General features: G+C 32.5%; 1 protein-coding gene across 3 annotated transcripts in view; it reads right to left on the bottom strand.

Annotated features, from left to right (window-relative positions):
• Positions 1-14,818, bottom strand: part of VPS13B (vacuolar protein sorting 13 homolog B) — a gene marked incomplete at both ends in the record, with an annotated part of 689,491 nt that overhangs the window by 341,501 nt on the left and 333,172 nt on the right. For 2 of the 3 annotated variants that reach the window (XM_080693506.1, XM_080693505.1), the window contains 4 exons: positions 5,483-5,891; positions 8,246-8,387; positions 10,727-10,841; positions 11,373-11,544. In XM_080693506.1, coding sequence (XP_080549632.1) covers positions 5,483-5,891; positions 8,246-8,387; positions 10,727-10,841; positions 11,373-11,544 — 838 coding nt within the window. Of the gene's footprint in view, positions 1-5,482; positions 5,892-8,245; positions 8,388-8,965; positions 9,033-10,726; positions 10,842-11,372; positions 11,545-14,818 lie in introns of all 3 variants that reach the window. The other variant, XM_080693507.1, reaches the window with a different exon arrangement.

A 14,818-nucleotide genomic window follows, 5' to 3' on the forward strand; every position in this document is an offset into this window, starting at 1 on the left:
GGGTTTCCAGGAACCCCAGTACCACCAAAAAAAAAAAAAAAAAAAAAAGTCTGGAAATATTTCTGTAGTTACAATTAATTTTGGATTTCCTTAGTTATAGCAGCCTAAAATCAACCATAAAATTATGTGCTATGTATTGTCAGGTAATTATTAAAACACAGTAAGCAAAAAACAAAATGAAAAATACATAGAAAAATAAGACTGGTTTTTATTTCCTCCCTCTTCTCTGATTCCTATTCCTTTTGACACATACATAAATATATCTATGAAGTGCTGAACCTGTTTCAATACGCTTTTTTCATGACAGAAAAATAAAGCTGGGTAAAATCATGGGCTTCTGACTGCAGACATGCCAGGTGCACAGGCAGTGCTGCAGGGTCAGCTGAAATGGGCTTCCTGAGCTCTAGCTGACTGAACCACACCTGCACAATGATATTCTTCAGAGAATACTCCAACTCCCACAGATGATTGCATGCTGGTGTTCACAGCAGCACCACTAACACTAAACAATCAAAAGGTGGAAATGACCCAGATATCCAAGACATGCATGAATAAACATAATGTGGCATATACCCAATCAAAAGAATATTGGTTAGCCATAAAAAGTAATGATTTGTCATTTATGTTACAATCTGAATAAACCTTGAAAACATACTAAGTAAAATAAGATACAAAAATTTAAGTATGATTTTACTTCCTGATACTTCTGGATCAGGAAATTAATAGAGATAAAAAATAGATAAGAAGTTATCAGGGAAGGGGCTATAGCATTAATTGCTTGCTAGGTATAGAATTTCTTACATCATTTACAGAGAAATGGATGGAACTGAAGAACATTATGCTAAGTGAGATTAGTTAGTCATAAAAAGTAAGAAATCAGATGCTCTTGCTAATATGCAGAAGCTACCAAAAAAAGGGTCATAGGAAGAACTCTAGACGAAGGAGGTGAAACCATAGATGTTTTAAATAAGGAGGTCTAACTTTGAGGGGGTGGGAGGGAGGAAGACAGAAATTCCCTAATGTACATTCAGAAATGATGTACATTCAGAAACCTATCAAAGACAATCACTAAGTCAAACATGAGGAGGGAGGACGAGTGAATGGGGAGGGAATTGGGAAAGTGCTAAATGAGTGAACATTTGCATTTGTGAATAATATTGATATTTTGTCATAAAAAGTGGTTTTGAAGAAACCCTATAGTGTTAGAGGTGTACCTCAGTGGTCAAAACACAGCAAAAGAAAAAAGATAATAGGAATCTTAAATTAAGGCATTGTAAGCATAAAAAAGACTCAATTTAGGATCATTTAACCTACAATTATTATGCAGAAACTAACTGGATCAAAGAAAATTTGAGGACACTTGTAAATCATGAACATTTCTGTTATTACAAAAGTATCACAATCAAATGTGTTGCTTTACTTCTTTTGCCTATTTCTCTATGTTCTCAGCTCTTTTTCATAGAACATGTTACTTGTATTTCTATCTTATCCCAATAGTTCACATTTATATCACATTTTTCTTGTTTCTTTGGACATATCAATTATTTACAATCAACTGTAATTAATTATACAATTATTATATGAAAAACAAATATATATAGTAAGGAATTTTTAGGAGATCAAAAAGCTTAACTTACTCAAGTTAGAAAAACGAGTGCTTGATATCAACCAGAAATATGTTTATTAAAAAGGAAACTTGATGATTATAAAAAATATTTTTAGTATTTTAAAATATAGATAAAAGGAAAATAACTTTATTCTTATTTTTATCTAGGTATAAAATTCATATATATATTTGTGTGTGTGTGTGTGTGTGTGTGTGTGTGTGTGTGTGTGTGTGTGTGTGGTACTGGGGTTCCTGGAAGCCCTTTACCTCTGGGCTACACTCCCAGACCTATTTTATACATTTTATTTAATTAATTAATTAATTTTTTTTGGTGGTACTGGGGGTGGAACCCAGAGGCTTTCTACCTTCGGGCTATAGTCCCAGACCTTTTTTATATTTTATTTTATTAGTGAAACAGGGTCTCACTAATTTGCTGAGAGCCTCACTAAATAGCTGAGGCTGGCTTCAAACATGTGCGATCCTCCTGTCTCAGCCTCCCAAGGGCAGGGATTACAAGCGTGCACCACCACGCCTGGCGACCTATTTTATATTTTTGAAACAGGGTCTCTTATGCCAGCTCAGCTGGCTTCGAACCTGCGCGATCCTCCTATCTCCACCTCCCAAGCACAGGGATTACAAGCATGCACCACCACACCCGGCTTTAAAATTCTTATATTCTTATCCTATGAGAAAAAATATAGATATTGTAACATGATGCTATTTTTGTGTATGAGGGAGAGGTACTAGAGACTGAACCCAGGAACATTCTGTCTCTGAGCTATATTCCCAGCCCTTTTTATTTTTTATTTTGAAAATGCTGTCCTCGAACCTATGATCTTCCTATCTCATCCTCCCAAGTACTAGGATTACAGGCATGTGTCATCATGCCTTTTTTTTTTTTTAATTAATGAACTACCTCAGATTTTTTAAAAATACTGACAAACTTAAGCCGGGCGTGGTGGCACATGCTTGTAATCCCAGTTCCCGGGAGGCTGAGACAGGAGGATTGTGCAGGTTCGAAGCCAGCATCAGGAACTTAGTGAGGCTCATAACAGCTTAGTGAGATCCTGTTTACAAATAAAATATAAAATAGGCCTGGGAGTGTAGCCCCTGGGTTCCATCCTCAGTACCACACCACACACACACACACACACACACACAAAAAAAAAAAAAAAACACCCTGACAAACTTTCTGTAAATAAGTCAAATTATTTATATTTCCATGGTTCTTCCCATTCTGAGTTTTAAAGTATGAAGGATAGTTTAATGATCTTAGAGATCTTTATGTCCATGTCTCTTCTATGGCTGTGAGAAAATGTTATTCTAACTTGCAAACCATGGTCCTGAGAGAATTATCTTGTGTAATAATGTAGGTTTTTGCCTAACATCTATACAGTAATCTAAAAATTCATTAGATATTCATATAATATACTTTAATAGCATGAAAAAGAAAGCATACAAACTTCTGAAATGAAAACACAGCTTTTACTTTTCTGGTTAGCAGACTTGTCACATAGATTACTTGTAACTGTTCAATAAAGACTCAATTCTTTACCATTCATGTGTAAACATACAAAAGCAGCTATACAGTACTGTCAGAATATAGCATAAAATAGTAATTTCACATCTCAAAGTAGTGAATTTTAAGATAAACCCTAACAAAAGTAAGATATAAAAAGTAGGTCCTTGTGTGATGGTGCATGCCTGTAATTCTAGTACTTAGAAGGGTAGGACAAGAGGATTCTATGTTTGAGGCCAGCCTCACCAACTTAGGAAGACCTTCAGTAACTTAATGAGATTCTGTTTCAAAATAAAAAATTAGAAAAGGCTGGAGATGTGGCAGCTTGGAGGTAGAATGCCTATGGGTCCATTTCCAGTAACTAATACACACACACACACACACACACACACACACACACACACACACAACAAAGTAGGATCTAGTATGTATTAAGAATCCATAATCATATTTAACTTAATTCTAGACATGTTGGTAAAAATTGCAAAGCTCTACAAAATTTCAATTATAAAAATTAGATTTATTACTCCTAAAAATCCTTTAATACAGAATGTATTCCTTAATTAAGATCACCTGCCGATGGTAGATATAACAAGAGAGAACTAGATTCTGAGAAGAGAAAGAATGGAGTCAGGTGCTTTTCCTTTGTTATATGTCATCACTTGGGGCTTTCTTCAACAAATTGATAACTACAAGAAAAAGATGAAAAAGACTTTTGCTATTTTCACGTAGCACTGACTACTGCCTGTCTCTCTTTTAAGTTCACAGCATCTTAATTATTAGCTGGGCATATGCTATGGTTTGAAATTTATGTATTCCTCCAAACTGCATCTGTTGGAACTTAAACCTCAAGAAGATGGTTTTAAGAAGTGGGGTCTTTGAGAACTAGGTATGCCATGAAGGCTCCATCCTTTTATAAAAAAAAAAGGCCTCAGTGAGCAAATGTAACCTCTTTTTCCTCTCAAGTCTTCAGTCATGTAAGGAACCAGCAATGAGGTGCCACCCTGAAAGCTCAGAGCAGTCCTTACTGAACACTGAAACAGTTGTTTTTTTTTTTGTTTTTTGTTTTTTTTTTTGGTGATACTGGGGTTCCTAGAAACCCTTCTACCTCCGGGCTACACACCCAGACTTATTTTATATTTTTATTTGGAAACAGGGTCTCTTAAGTCAGCAAGGCTGGCTTCAAACCTATGCAATCCTCCTTTCTCCGCCTCCCAAGTGCAGGGATTACAAGTGTGCGCTACCACGCCCGACAACAGGTGGTATTTTTATCTGGACTTACAAGCATCCAGAACTGTGAGAAATAAATTTTTATTATGTATAAATTACCTAGTCTACGGTATTTTGTTATGGCTGCAGAAACAGATGAATAGAGCATATTGCCACCCTAGAAAGGTATACCATCATGTTAAAAAAAAAAAGTGTCTCGGCCTCTCTTAACGTTAAGTATGCTTCTTTGATTATATTTGGCCAATGAAATATATGTGGTAGTAAAATTCTTTTGAAATTCTATTTTAAAAGAAAAGACACATTTACTGAGAACTTACAATGGGGCTGGTACTATGCATCTAGTCTCATGTTGTCATCATTTGAAAGTAAGCTTATGAATATAATCTACTATCAAGTTAGGTGCTGATATTACTATTTTACACATGAAGCTCACAGACTGGCTTACTCAACATGTCAAAATCATAACTGGCAAAGTGGGATTTGAACTCAGTTTTGTATCCATACCATTCATCATTGTGCTATATAATCTCTCAGAATCCTTAGAGTTGTCCATTACTTTGACAGCATAAGAAAAACTAAAATGTCTCAATCACTGCCCTGGGTTGAGGCAGTAAGAATGTCAGTTCAATGCAGCTTAATACAGGATAATTTTATGACACTGCAAAGTCTTGGAAAAGCTATAAGAGCCTTGAGGTGTTAACTAATTTTTTTTTCCTATTATCAGTCATTAGGTAGATAGTTAAATCATATAGTATTTATACATTCCATTAAGTATTATTTTATTTTTAAACAAAATTTTAATTATCTTAGGTCTGATGAACTTAACATTTAAGTTTCATAAAACACAATGAAAGAAAGTATAAGCCTTACTGGCAATTACCCTCAATGGAAAAATAATCTCATATTTCTTATTCTAGTAATTAATAGGGGCAGATACTTACCTAGTATTCTGATATAACATCTAAAAACTCAGTTATATAATAAGCTATATTCACACTTTCTAAAATAAAGCAAACTGCAAAGTACAACCAGTTGCCCATAATGAAACAAAGGAAACACAAAAAACTTATAAGGCCACTAGAAGAAAATTTTTAAAAGTGAACAAAAATAAAAAATCACAATCATACCTCCAACCGTTGACTGCATTTCTTCTGTTTTTGGAACAAAGATTCTGATTACACTGGTACTGATATAAATCAAAGGCAGATTGCGTGAGGTCAGTGTATGGGTCCTCATGGGCTGACCAGGAGATTTTCTTTTTTCTTTTTGCGTTCTTGGTAGTTTTGCTTGAAATATACTTGCAATGGCATTCAGCAAAGGAAAACAAAGAACAATATCAAAGGCTTGTGCTGAAAGAAGAATTTCATGAAGAAAATGAGGGGAACCATCCATTAAACCTTCAGATAACTTATGAAAATTTCTTCGTTCATTTCTTGATGTTAACTTGTGGCGAACATTTTTGGTTACAGCTTTTGTATATGTCAGAGAGAGAAATCCGTGCTGCTGATGAGAGCCATCTAGAAGTTTTGTAGTTGTCTGTTCCAGAAAAAGGAAATCACAATATACATTTCATTAAAAAAAGAGAAAAAGTATTTGAAAGAAGAAATGCCCTTAGTATTTTGATCTAATATACCCTACATTTCTTAAACATATGACTGATCAGTTCTGCAGATGGGGGAAAAATTCCTAAGAGTATTAGAATGACTGACCTGAATGAAATCAGGGAACTTTTTGAAAAAAAAATTTTCTGAACCAACTAATAGTACATAGGATCTTATTTTGCAAATTACTCAGTATAAAATTAGAGTATTGGTATATTTCAAATTCCCAACACCTGAAAGTTTTCTTTCTTCTTTTAGTTATTAGGATCTAAGGAGTGATGTTAAAAGAAGAGCTAAACTGAGGAAGAAGAGAAAGAAGGGACTATATTCAAATAAACAAGACAAAAATGAGAAATAACAAAGCTATGAGATTGAGTCTATTTTATCATTCCTAAACCTCCTTTCCTTCTACTTCCTTTCCTTCATATTGATGCCTTATAAGACGACACTGTGAGAGGAAAAGAGAATGCAATTTAGCTATTACTACTAATTTTGCCTTTATTCAGGACCTTAATGTGAAGGAAAGGGAGAAAAAATAATTGGTATATATCAATTTTTCCAAATTAATTACCTGAGCACTACAAGTGGACAATAGTTGTGAAATATAATTATTTTCCCCAAAATTGACCCTAGGAACATTTTTTATTATCCCCAACCTTTTCATTGCTTCTATTCCATGATTCCCCTTTCATTTTGCTTTCTGCACTCAAAAGAAAAAATAAGCAGAGTAAAGCAAGAACAAGTTTCACCAGTTTGAAGCAATCATCATGTTTCTGGCCAAAAAAACAGTAATGGATTAAGGGGGTGGGTGGGTGGCCCCATTGAACGATATTACAGCACCACTGTCTGAACTAGTATCTAAACTGAACTTCAGGGAGAAGGGGATAGTTGCTGGTAATCTAAATAGTCTAAATCATAATACTTCTTTATTAAAAGCAATATTTCAATACTGGATATAGTAAAAGGTATTTTAATATATAATTATTTGGTTAGTAATAATATTTTAAGTATATTGAATATAAGCACTCTTGAAATGTATGGTACATCAGGGAAAGATTTTCATTGTTTAAACTGCTACATTCCTAGCTCCCTAAATATGAAGAAAAGAAAATATATAACTAGGTAAAATTGAGGTAAGATAAATATTATTTTTCATGCAATAATAATATTAATGTTACTTAAAGAGATACAAAGCACTGATACTTAAATTCTAATAAACAGTATCTAATTTTTTTAAATGTAAAAAACTGATGAAGAAATTTTGAAATCAACAATAAATTGTGTTTTCTAAATACATTTTTAAATTATCAATAACATTTCTCATAGACACTATGAAAATTCAGAGATAAAAATAAATTTAAACAGAACTTCCACAGATGTAAAAGCCACATTTCAGAGAATTTTTCCCCCATTACTAAAGAGAAAGAAGTAGAAAATGTTCAAAATCAAATCAGAAATTCACATTTGTTATTATGGAAATATGATATTAAAATTAAGTGCAATAACAGTAATTTAGAGTATTTTATAATGTTAATCTTAAATCTCAATAATCTACAAAAATGAAAAAAATAGTTCACATGTTCTGAGAAGATATCCAGTAATAGATATTTGCAGTGATTTCATAAATACTCAAAAAATAGATGTCAACACTGTGATTACATGCTCTTAATATTTCAGTTTCATAATTTTTATTCACTTTAAGATTATCACTTAAAAGAATTAGCTTAAGAACATATTATATTCACATGTGTTGTACCACTAAAAAAGGCAGGTTGTAAACTTCTAAGAGTAACTGGTATACAGTGTGATGTTCATCTTTGCTCAGTCGGTGGCAGTACAGACTTGTCCAGATTCAAGAGGGTACCAGATAAGGTACTTAGAATTAGTTGTGAGAAAAAAATAATGACATAATAGAAAGGAAAAAAAATAAAGAAAAAGCAATCTCATCAAAATTCACAAAAGGAATGATAAAAAGCAATACTGGTCAAATCTTGATCATTTGATACATGCATAATTAAACTAAATAGTATATTTAACAGATTAATTTATAGTGATGGTAAAATTAGTTTGTATTTACAAACTAAAAAATGACAAAAGCAGGTTGTGAGTAACTCTGAAACAGATCATAGTGGAAAACTAAACTGTGATTTAAAAATGGATCGTAGTTCACTTAACAAAGTGAATGATCCAGAGGAAAATGAAAGTCAAGAGTTGACTGAATAGTTCAGTTCCTTCTCTGGGTTCCTGTTAAGGGAAGTTTTGTAGCATAATTTTAAAATGATTTCTTACAGAAGGAAAGAGGCCAGAGCAATTACTGAAAGGGTCCTGCTTGCTGACGGGTCGAACCAACAAGGTGCGTCTGTTCAGCTTGTCAGTACAGGAAAGGAAGACACCTCCACATTGCCCCAAAGACCAACACTCTTCCCCAACGCTTGAGGTGATGGACAGGAGCAAAGAAGGTTGAAAGACAAAAAGCAATAAAAGCCATAAGCAAAAAAAAAAAAAAAAAAAAAAAAAAGTATAGGTTTTAATTCTGCTCAAGTTTGCATAGGTTTACATTTGAGCCACTGTTAAGTTTGGCTTCTGTCTGGACCTTCTGCAAAAGCAGTGTTAATAGACATAAATAAAAAAAAAACAATTGCTTCTAGCACACAATTACTAATTTTAGTTTATGATAAAGGACAATCCAGCATAAACTCACTTATGAAAGAAAAAAAGTTTTTCCAAGGTCAATATAAAAGTACATTAAAGAATAAGTATAGTAATAAGAGCAACCCTACCTTTGCATTTTCGATAAATTTACTTAATTGCTATAAGGAGAGATGATTACAAAACATGAGCAGATTAAAAAGATAAGTAGTTTTAAATTTATAATACAATTTAGAAGAAGAACTAAAAAAGAATTTACTTTGAACTTTAAATTTCTTATAACCATTAGTCTTATTGCATGAAAGGACAAAAATAATTTAAATATATTTTCAAAATTCATAATTACTAAATGAGTCTCACCACAGATTTTTCTTTGCACTGTAGAAATATTCCTTCAAAATGTCCTGACTGCCAACCTTCCCCTGGCCTGGAAAACATAAGTTTACCTTATCTGTTCTCTTCAATTTTTCTGAGTTAACAAATTGAACACATACAACTATTTCAATAGTTCTAAAGTAAACAACACTACACTGAACTAAAACATGGTTATAACAATGCAATCAATAGAACAATTTACATTAGCACCTGATAATTCATCTCAAACATTTATCCTATAACTGTAAATTGTATATTTACTTATTTGGTTATAAATTTCTATCTCATTTATGAGACTATGTAAGGTCCATGATAAGGGTGGACTCATGTCTAGTTTTGTTAAACACTGCATTCTCAATGCTCCGAATAGAGCCTGACACAAAATACATACTCAATAAACATTTGGATTAAGTGAATTAACAAATTACCTAAATATTTAAATTTATATAAAATTAACTATAAAGTAAAAAACAGTATGCTATAAGCTCACAAAGTATAATGTTAATATTAAGAAATTACTTCAGCTCTAATATTATATTGGCATATCACTTGCAAAGATCATGTTGATGTTGATAAGGTAAGGCTGAAAGGAAATAAAAAGCTAAACCTCAAAATCCAATTAATGATTTGATATTACTATGACCAAAATAATTATCATATGATTGATAGGATAATATTATAACAGGTTCTAATATATATATATATATATATATATATATATATACACACACACATATATACACATACATATACATATGTATATATAAATATTTTGCATTAAGACACAATTTTTCAGTTGTGACAAATTCGATAATTAGTGGCATAGCAATATGATATATATGAAAACATAAAATTTAAATATTTTCAATGCAGGATTAGAAACTTGTTAACAAAAAACTGTATGACATGCAATGGTATACTATATGTAGAGAAACATCATTCTTCAGGAACACGATAAAAATGATTGAATGAATAAATATCATAAATCTAGAAAGAAATAGATTTTAAGGTTATTTCTAAATCAAAATGCTATGAAATTTAAAATATTTTTATATTTAAAATAGCTTTAAAAACCATTTGTTAATTTTATGTGATATGAATTATATTCCAATTAAAAATAAAACATCATGGTACAGTAAAAAGCAAAGAAAGAAAACAGATTTGTATTTTTATTTGGGAAAAATGATAAAATTAATTCAGAGCTATGTAAAACTTAGCTTAACATTTTACTGTCATTTATTATTACAAATAAATCTTTTATCTATATTCTGGCTTTTGATGAAAATTTGCTAGAGAAGGAACAGTTTGGTTTTGGGATTATCCACCACATGCTTATGAATGATTGGTGATATAAAATGTCTTCAGAGTGCTATGGGATGTGAGCAGAGCTCCATCTCATATAGAGAGTGCATAGAAGTATATAGCAAAAACCAGAGCCACAAACTATGCTCCAGGAATTTTAGCAAATGTATAACACTCTTAGTTAACTATGTGGGATGATTAGTAAAAGCATATTATTTCACTTAATATGGTTATGTGAATACTTATGTAGAGATATGCTATCTTACAACCTTTATACCCATAAACAAATGAATCAGTAAAATTAACCAATTTATCTGTTAAGAACCCTCTTTGGGAATAAGTATAGTAATTTTTAAAAAATAAATAACTAGCCAAACTGAAAGAAAAAATTCTGATTGTGACTTTGTTCAGAGAAAATATTGCTTTTTCAATACTATCATTTACCTGCTTCTATAGTGGTCAATATTGAAACTCTCAACTTTACATTTCACTTTTGTATATACATCCTGCACATCGATGGAGGCACTGAGATCTTCTAGTTCACTGACCATACAAACTTCTGAAAAACGAACAAACATTAATGAAATACAGACCCTCATAATCAATATTAAAATTTTCTCTTTTACATTTTACAATGGCATATACATCATGGACATATACAGAGACTATACAATCATAAGCAAAATTAATAATAATAATACCTTACTTACAATTAAGATATCTATTCCAAGTTAGGAGAATCCTAGCTAATGTTTGAAGTGCTCCATCTGATATAAGTTAAGGATTTTTGCAATATATTAGTGACAATGTTATAATACATCAATATGACCGATTGGGAAATTCACCCATGGCCTTCAGGATGAATATGAATACCAATAAGCAAAACTTAGGTATTAGAAATTCAAAGAGACTTATGAGCACATAAACTTCAAATATTCAAAGAACTCAAAATGTGAAAACTACTCATTGAAATCACTTGATTTAGACCTAATGCCTACTTATTTATAAACAACAATAACATTAAGTCTACTATTTCTTCTAAAAAGAGTGTTTAATAGTTGATCTTTCTAGTAGAAAAGGAATCCTGTACCTGTGCCTTTATTTTCAGGGTCTGGAGCAAAGAGCTTTATGGTAATTTTGGGGAGCACCCATTGCATCCAGAGACTAACACGTCCACTGGCTCCACCAATGTGACTAGTAGTTTGTTCCAAGGTAACAGAATCTGAGAATGGTGAATCATCACCTGCCAGTATAGAATCTCCCTAGGGTGAGAGGGGGGAAATTTTATAAGTCAAAAATAGATAAAAATAAAATTTATAATTTAAGATTCAAGTGATCATTTGTAACTTTCCCACATCATATGTACTAATGAAAATCATAAATGCTGACGCTAATATATAATGCTAACCACGCACACATAAACCACTCAATTTGCATAACACTCAATTTGTAAAATTACATGTATATTCATGATATTTCAGTTTTCTCTTAGAGTAGCCAAATTCCAAAACAAGTTACCAATAATTGTTTTTTTATAAAGCCAAGGTCTGCAAGCTAGAGCCAGGGGTTGAATCCAGCTGTTTAGGGGAATTAAAGTCGCAGTTAGTGTATCACAGTCATAGCCATTCATTTGTTTACTGTCCATGGCAGCTAATCAGCAGAGTTGAGCAGTTGCTACAGGGATGCTCTGGTCCACAGAGCCAGAAGTACTTACTGTCACACTCTTAACAGAAAAAAAAAAAAAAACTATCTCTGATATAGAATTTTTAGAAGCAAATCAACAACAAGACCAAATGGGGAAGATGTTCACAAAAGGACAGCAGAGTGTTTACTGAAGAAACACAGAGGCACCAGGCATAGCAAAACACTCATGCACTGGGATGTCCAGTGACAGAACATTACAGCGCTCAATCTAACTTGAAGATAGTATTGATACTCCGTGTTCCAAATGCACCAAGCAAAGCAAATACCTAGCTGTCTGTGGGGTTTTCATATAAATACTTGTCTAAAAAAAGTAGTTCTAAATGTACTACAATTCAAATTCCTTACGAGTTTGGGAAGCTATAAAAATATTTAGTTAACTGTCTAATACAACAGCATTTCATGAAAAAAAAAAAAACACCCACAAAGTAATTCCAGAAAATAATGCTTTTTTTAATTGAAAAAAATAAGACAAAATGATGTGGTCCATATGCCTTTTTATGGATAGGTTCTTGGCAAAAGCATACATAAATTCTCCCAATAATTAGAGGAACATCATATCCCAAGAATGAAAAACTGAAGAGAAAATAGCATCTCAATTCAATAAGCCCTTGATTTTTAACACTACTGTGCATGCTTAGTAAAAATGCTAAGAAAACTGTGGCTTCCAATTTAGTAAGTCTCTTGAGAAAAAGCTTTGCTCTATTTCCTCATGCAGTTTCAATTTTCATTTTAGATTTATGACATTTGGTGTGGTATTCTTAAACATGTTTGTGCATTAATTGTTTGCTCTGTTTGCAAATCTATACTAAAAATTGGGCCAGAAATGGAGAAGCTGAGATACTTTCCCACACCTCCTTGGGTCAAGATCTAAAATAAAAAGATCAAATTTTTTCCCATTTTGTTGCAAGTTGACCAAAATGCTGAATTTATTTTCCTAGGTGAATTTATCTCTGTTCATCTGGAAGAGCAAACACTCCAGACCTTCATCCTTGGCCCGCTGCAGAGCTCAGAGATGATCAGAGTTCTGGCCACATTGCTACTCTTACTTATCAAAATAATCCCAGCATTCTTGGTCAGTCACAAAATTTCCCAAAGGGCTAAACACTTCCACCACTGTTTGTACTTAAGTCAACAGCAACAAGTGGCCTGCTGGGGTCACCACTATCTTTCTCTCATTATTTCAATGCAAGGATAGACAATGACAAACTGCTTATAAGCTCATTACTTAAGTCGCTCATACTTCCCACTCTATCTCGACCCACAATGAAATAAAGGAAATTAGAGCTATATTTGCAGGAAAGCATGCCGCTCACTATCAAAATGTCAGCATGAAAAGAATTACTCATAGTTTAAATTGTAAATTATCTAGAGATTATATAAGTGTATTTTGATTTAACACAAACACTTGGTAGAATGTGCTTTTCAAAACTGGATTCATTTTAGTAAGTCATACTCACAAGAATTTAAAAATAATTATTTTGACTCAAATAAGCAAAAAAACTCCCCCTCACTCTCAACAGTAATATACTTAAAAAATTGATGAGCAGGACTTGTGATGCATGTCTGTAATCCCAGTACCTAGAAGACTGAGACAGGAGGATCACAGGTTTGCACCTAGCCTCATCAACATAGCGATTCTCAGTAACTTATCAAGACTCTGTTTCAAAAGAAAACAATTTAAAAAAAACTGGGAACATCCCTGTAATACACACACACACACACACACACACACACACACACACACACACCTACACACAATCACTCACACACACAATTTTATAATTTTTGAAAGTAAATTTTAATTATAAATTTTTAAAAACCAAAACTGTAATTTCAAAGTGGACCCCCCCCAAATAAAACTGACATAAATGAGAAAAACAAATCCAGATACAAGTAAATTCAGATTATGAGGTTACAAATATATATTAGAACAGAATTTTTAAAAAGTCAAATAGAAAATAACTGAAAGGTTAGAGACATTTTTTGATATAATTATTCTGAAATAGAAGAAGCATTATATGAAAAATGTCTTGTTGAATAGTATGCAAAGAATAAACAATATCCTTCATTTCTCTTGCCTGTTTTGATACATACTATCTTTGCTTTTTCCATAACTATTCAAAATATAAGATATACTAAATGCTATGATTTCCTCATGTTATTTATTTATTTATTTATTTATTTATTTATTTATTTATTTATTTATTTATTCGGTGGTACTGGGGTTCCTGGAAGCCCTTCTACCTCCAGGCTACACTCCCAGACCTATTTTATACTTTTTTATTTTTGGAAACAGGGTCTCTTAAGGCAGCGCGGCTGGCTTTGAACCTGCACGGTGGTCCTCCTGTCTCCACCTCCCAAGCTCAGGGATTACAAACGTGTGCCACCACGCATGCTTAAGAGACCCTGTTTCCCAAAATAAAATAGGTCTGGGAGTGTAGCCCGGAGGTAGGGCTTCCAGGAACCCCAGTACCACCAAAAAAAAAAAGTCAAACTAAATATACTATTTAGTATGCACCAAATTCTAAAATAATAATTTGAGGTAGATTACTACTTAAGTATTTAGGTTAATCGTGCTTAAAAATTGAAAAAAATGACATTTTTGCATTGAAGTTGAGGCCAGTCTCTCAATCCAAAAATCTAACTTTTAGTTAACTAAAAGCCAATGCATTTTAAGCAATTATGGACACTGATAAATGAAACAATCCTTGCCAGATTTTCTTTTTAAACTAGGCTGCTAATGAAGTATTTAAATTCTTGGCTCAATAATTCAAATGAAATTTTGCCAGTAATCTAAGTTTCAAAATCTTAGTAAGTGAAATATAATCATTT

This window comes from Muscardinus avellanarius (assembly GCF_963383645.1).
Source record: "Muscardinus avellanarius genome assembly, chromosome: 4".
In the NCBI taxonomy this organism is placed as follows: domain Eukaryota; kingdom Metazoa; phylum Chordata; class Mammalia; order Rodentia; family Gliridae; genus Muscardinus; species Muscardinus avellanarius.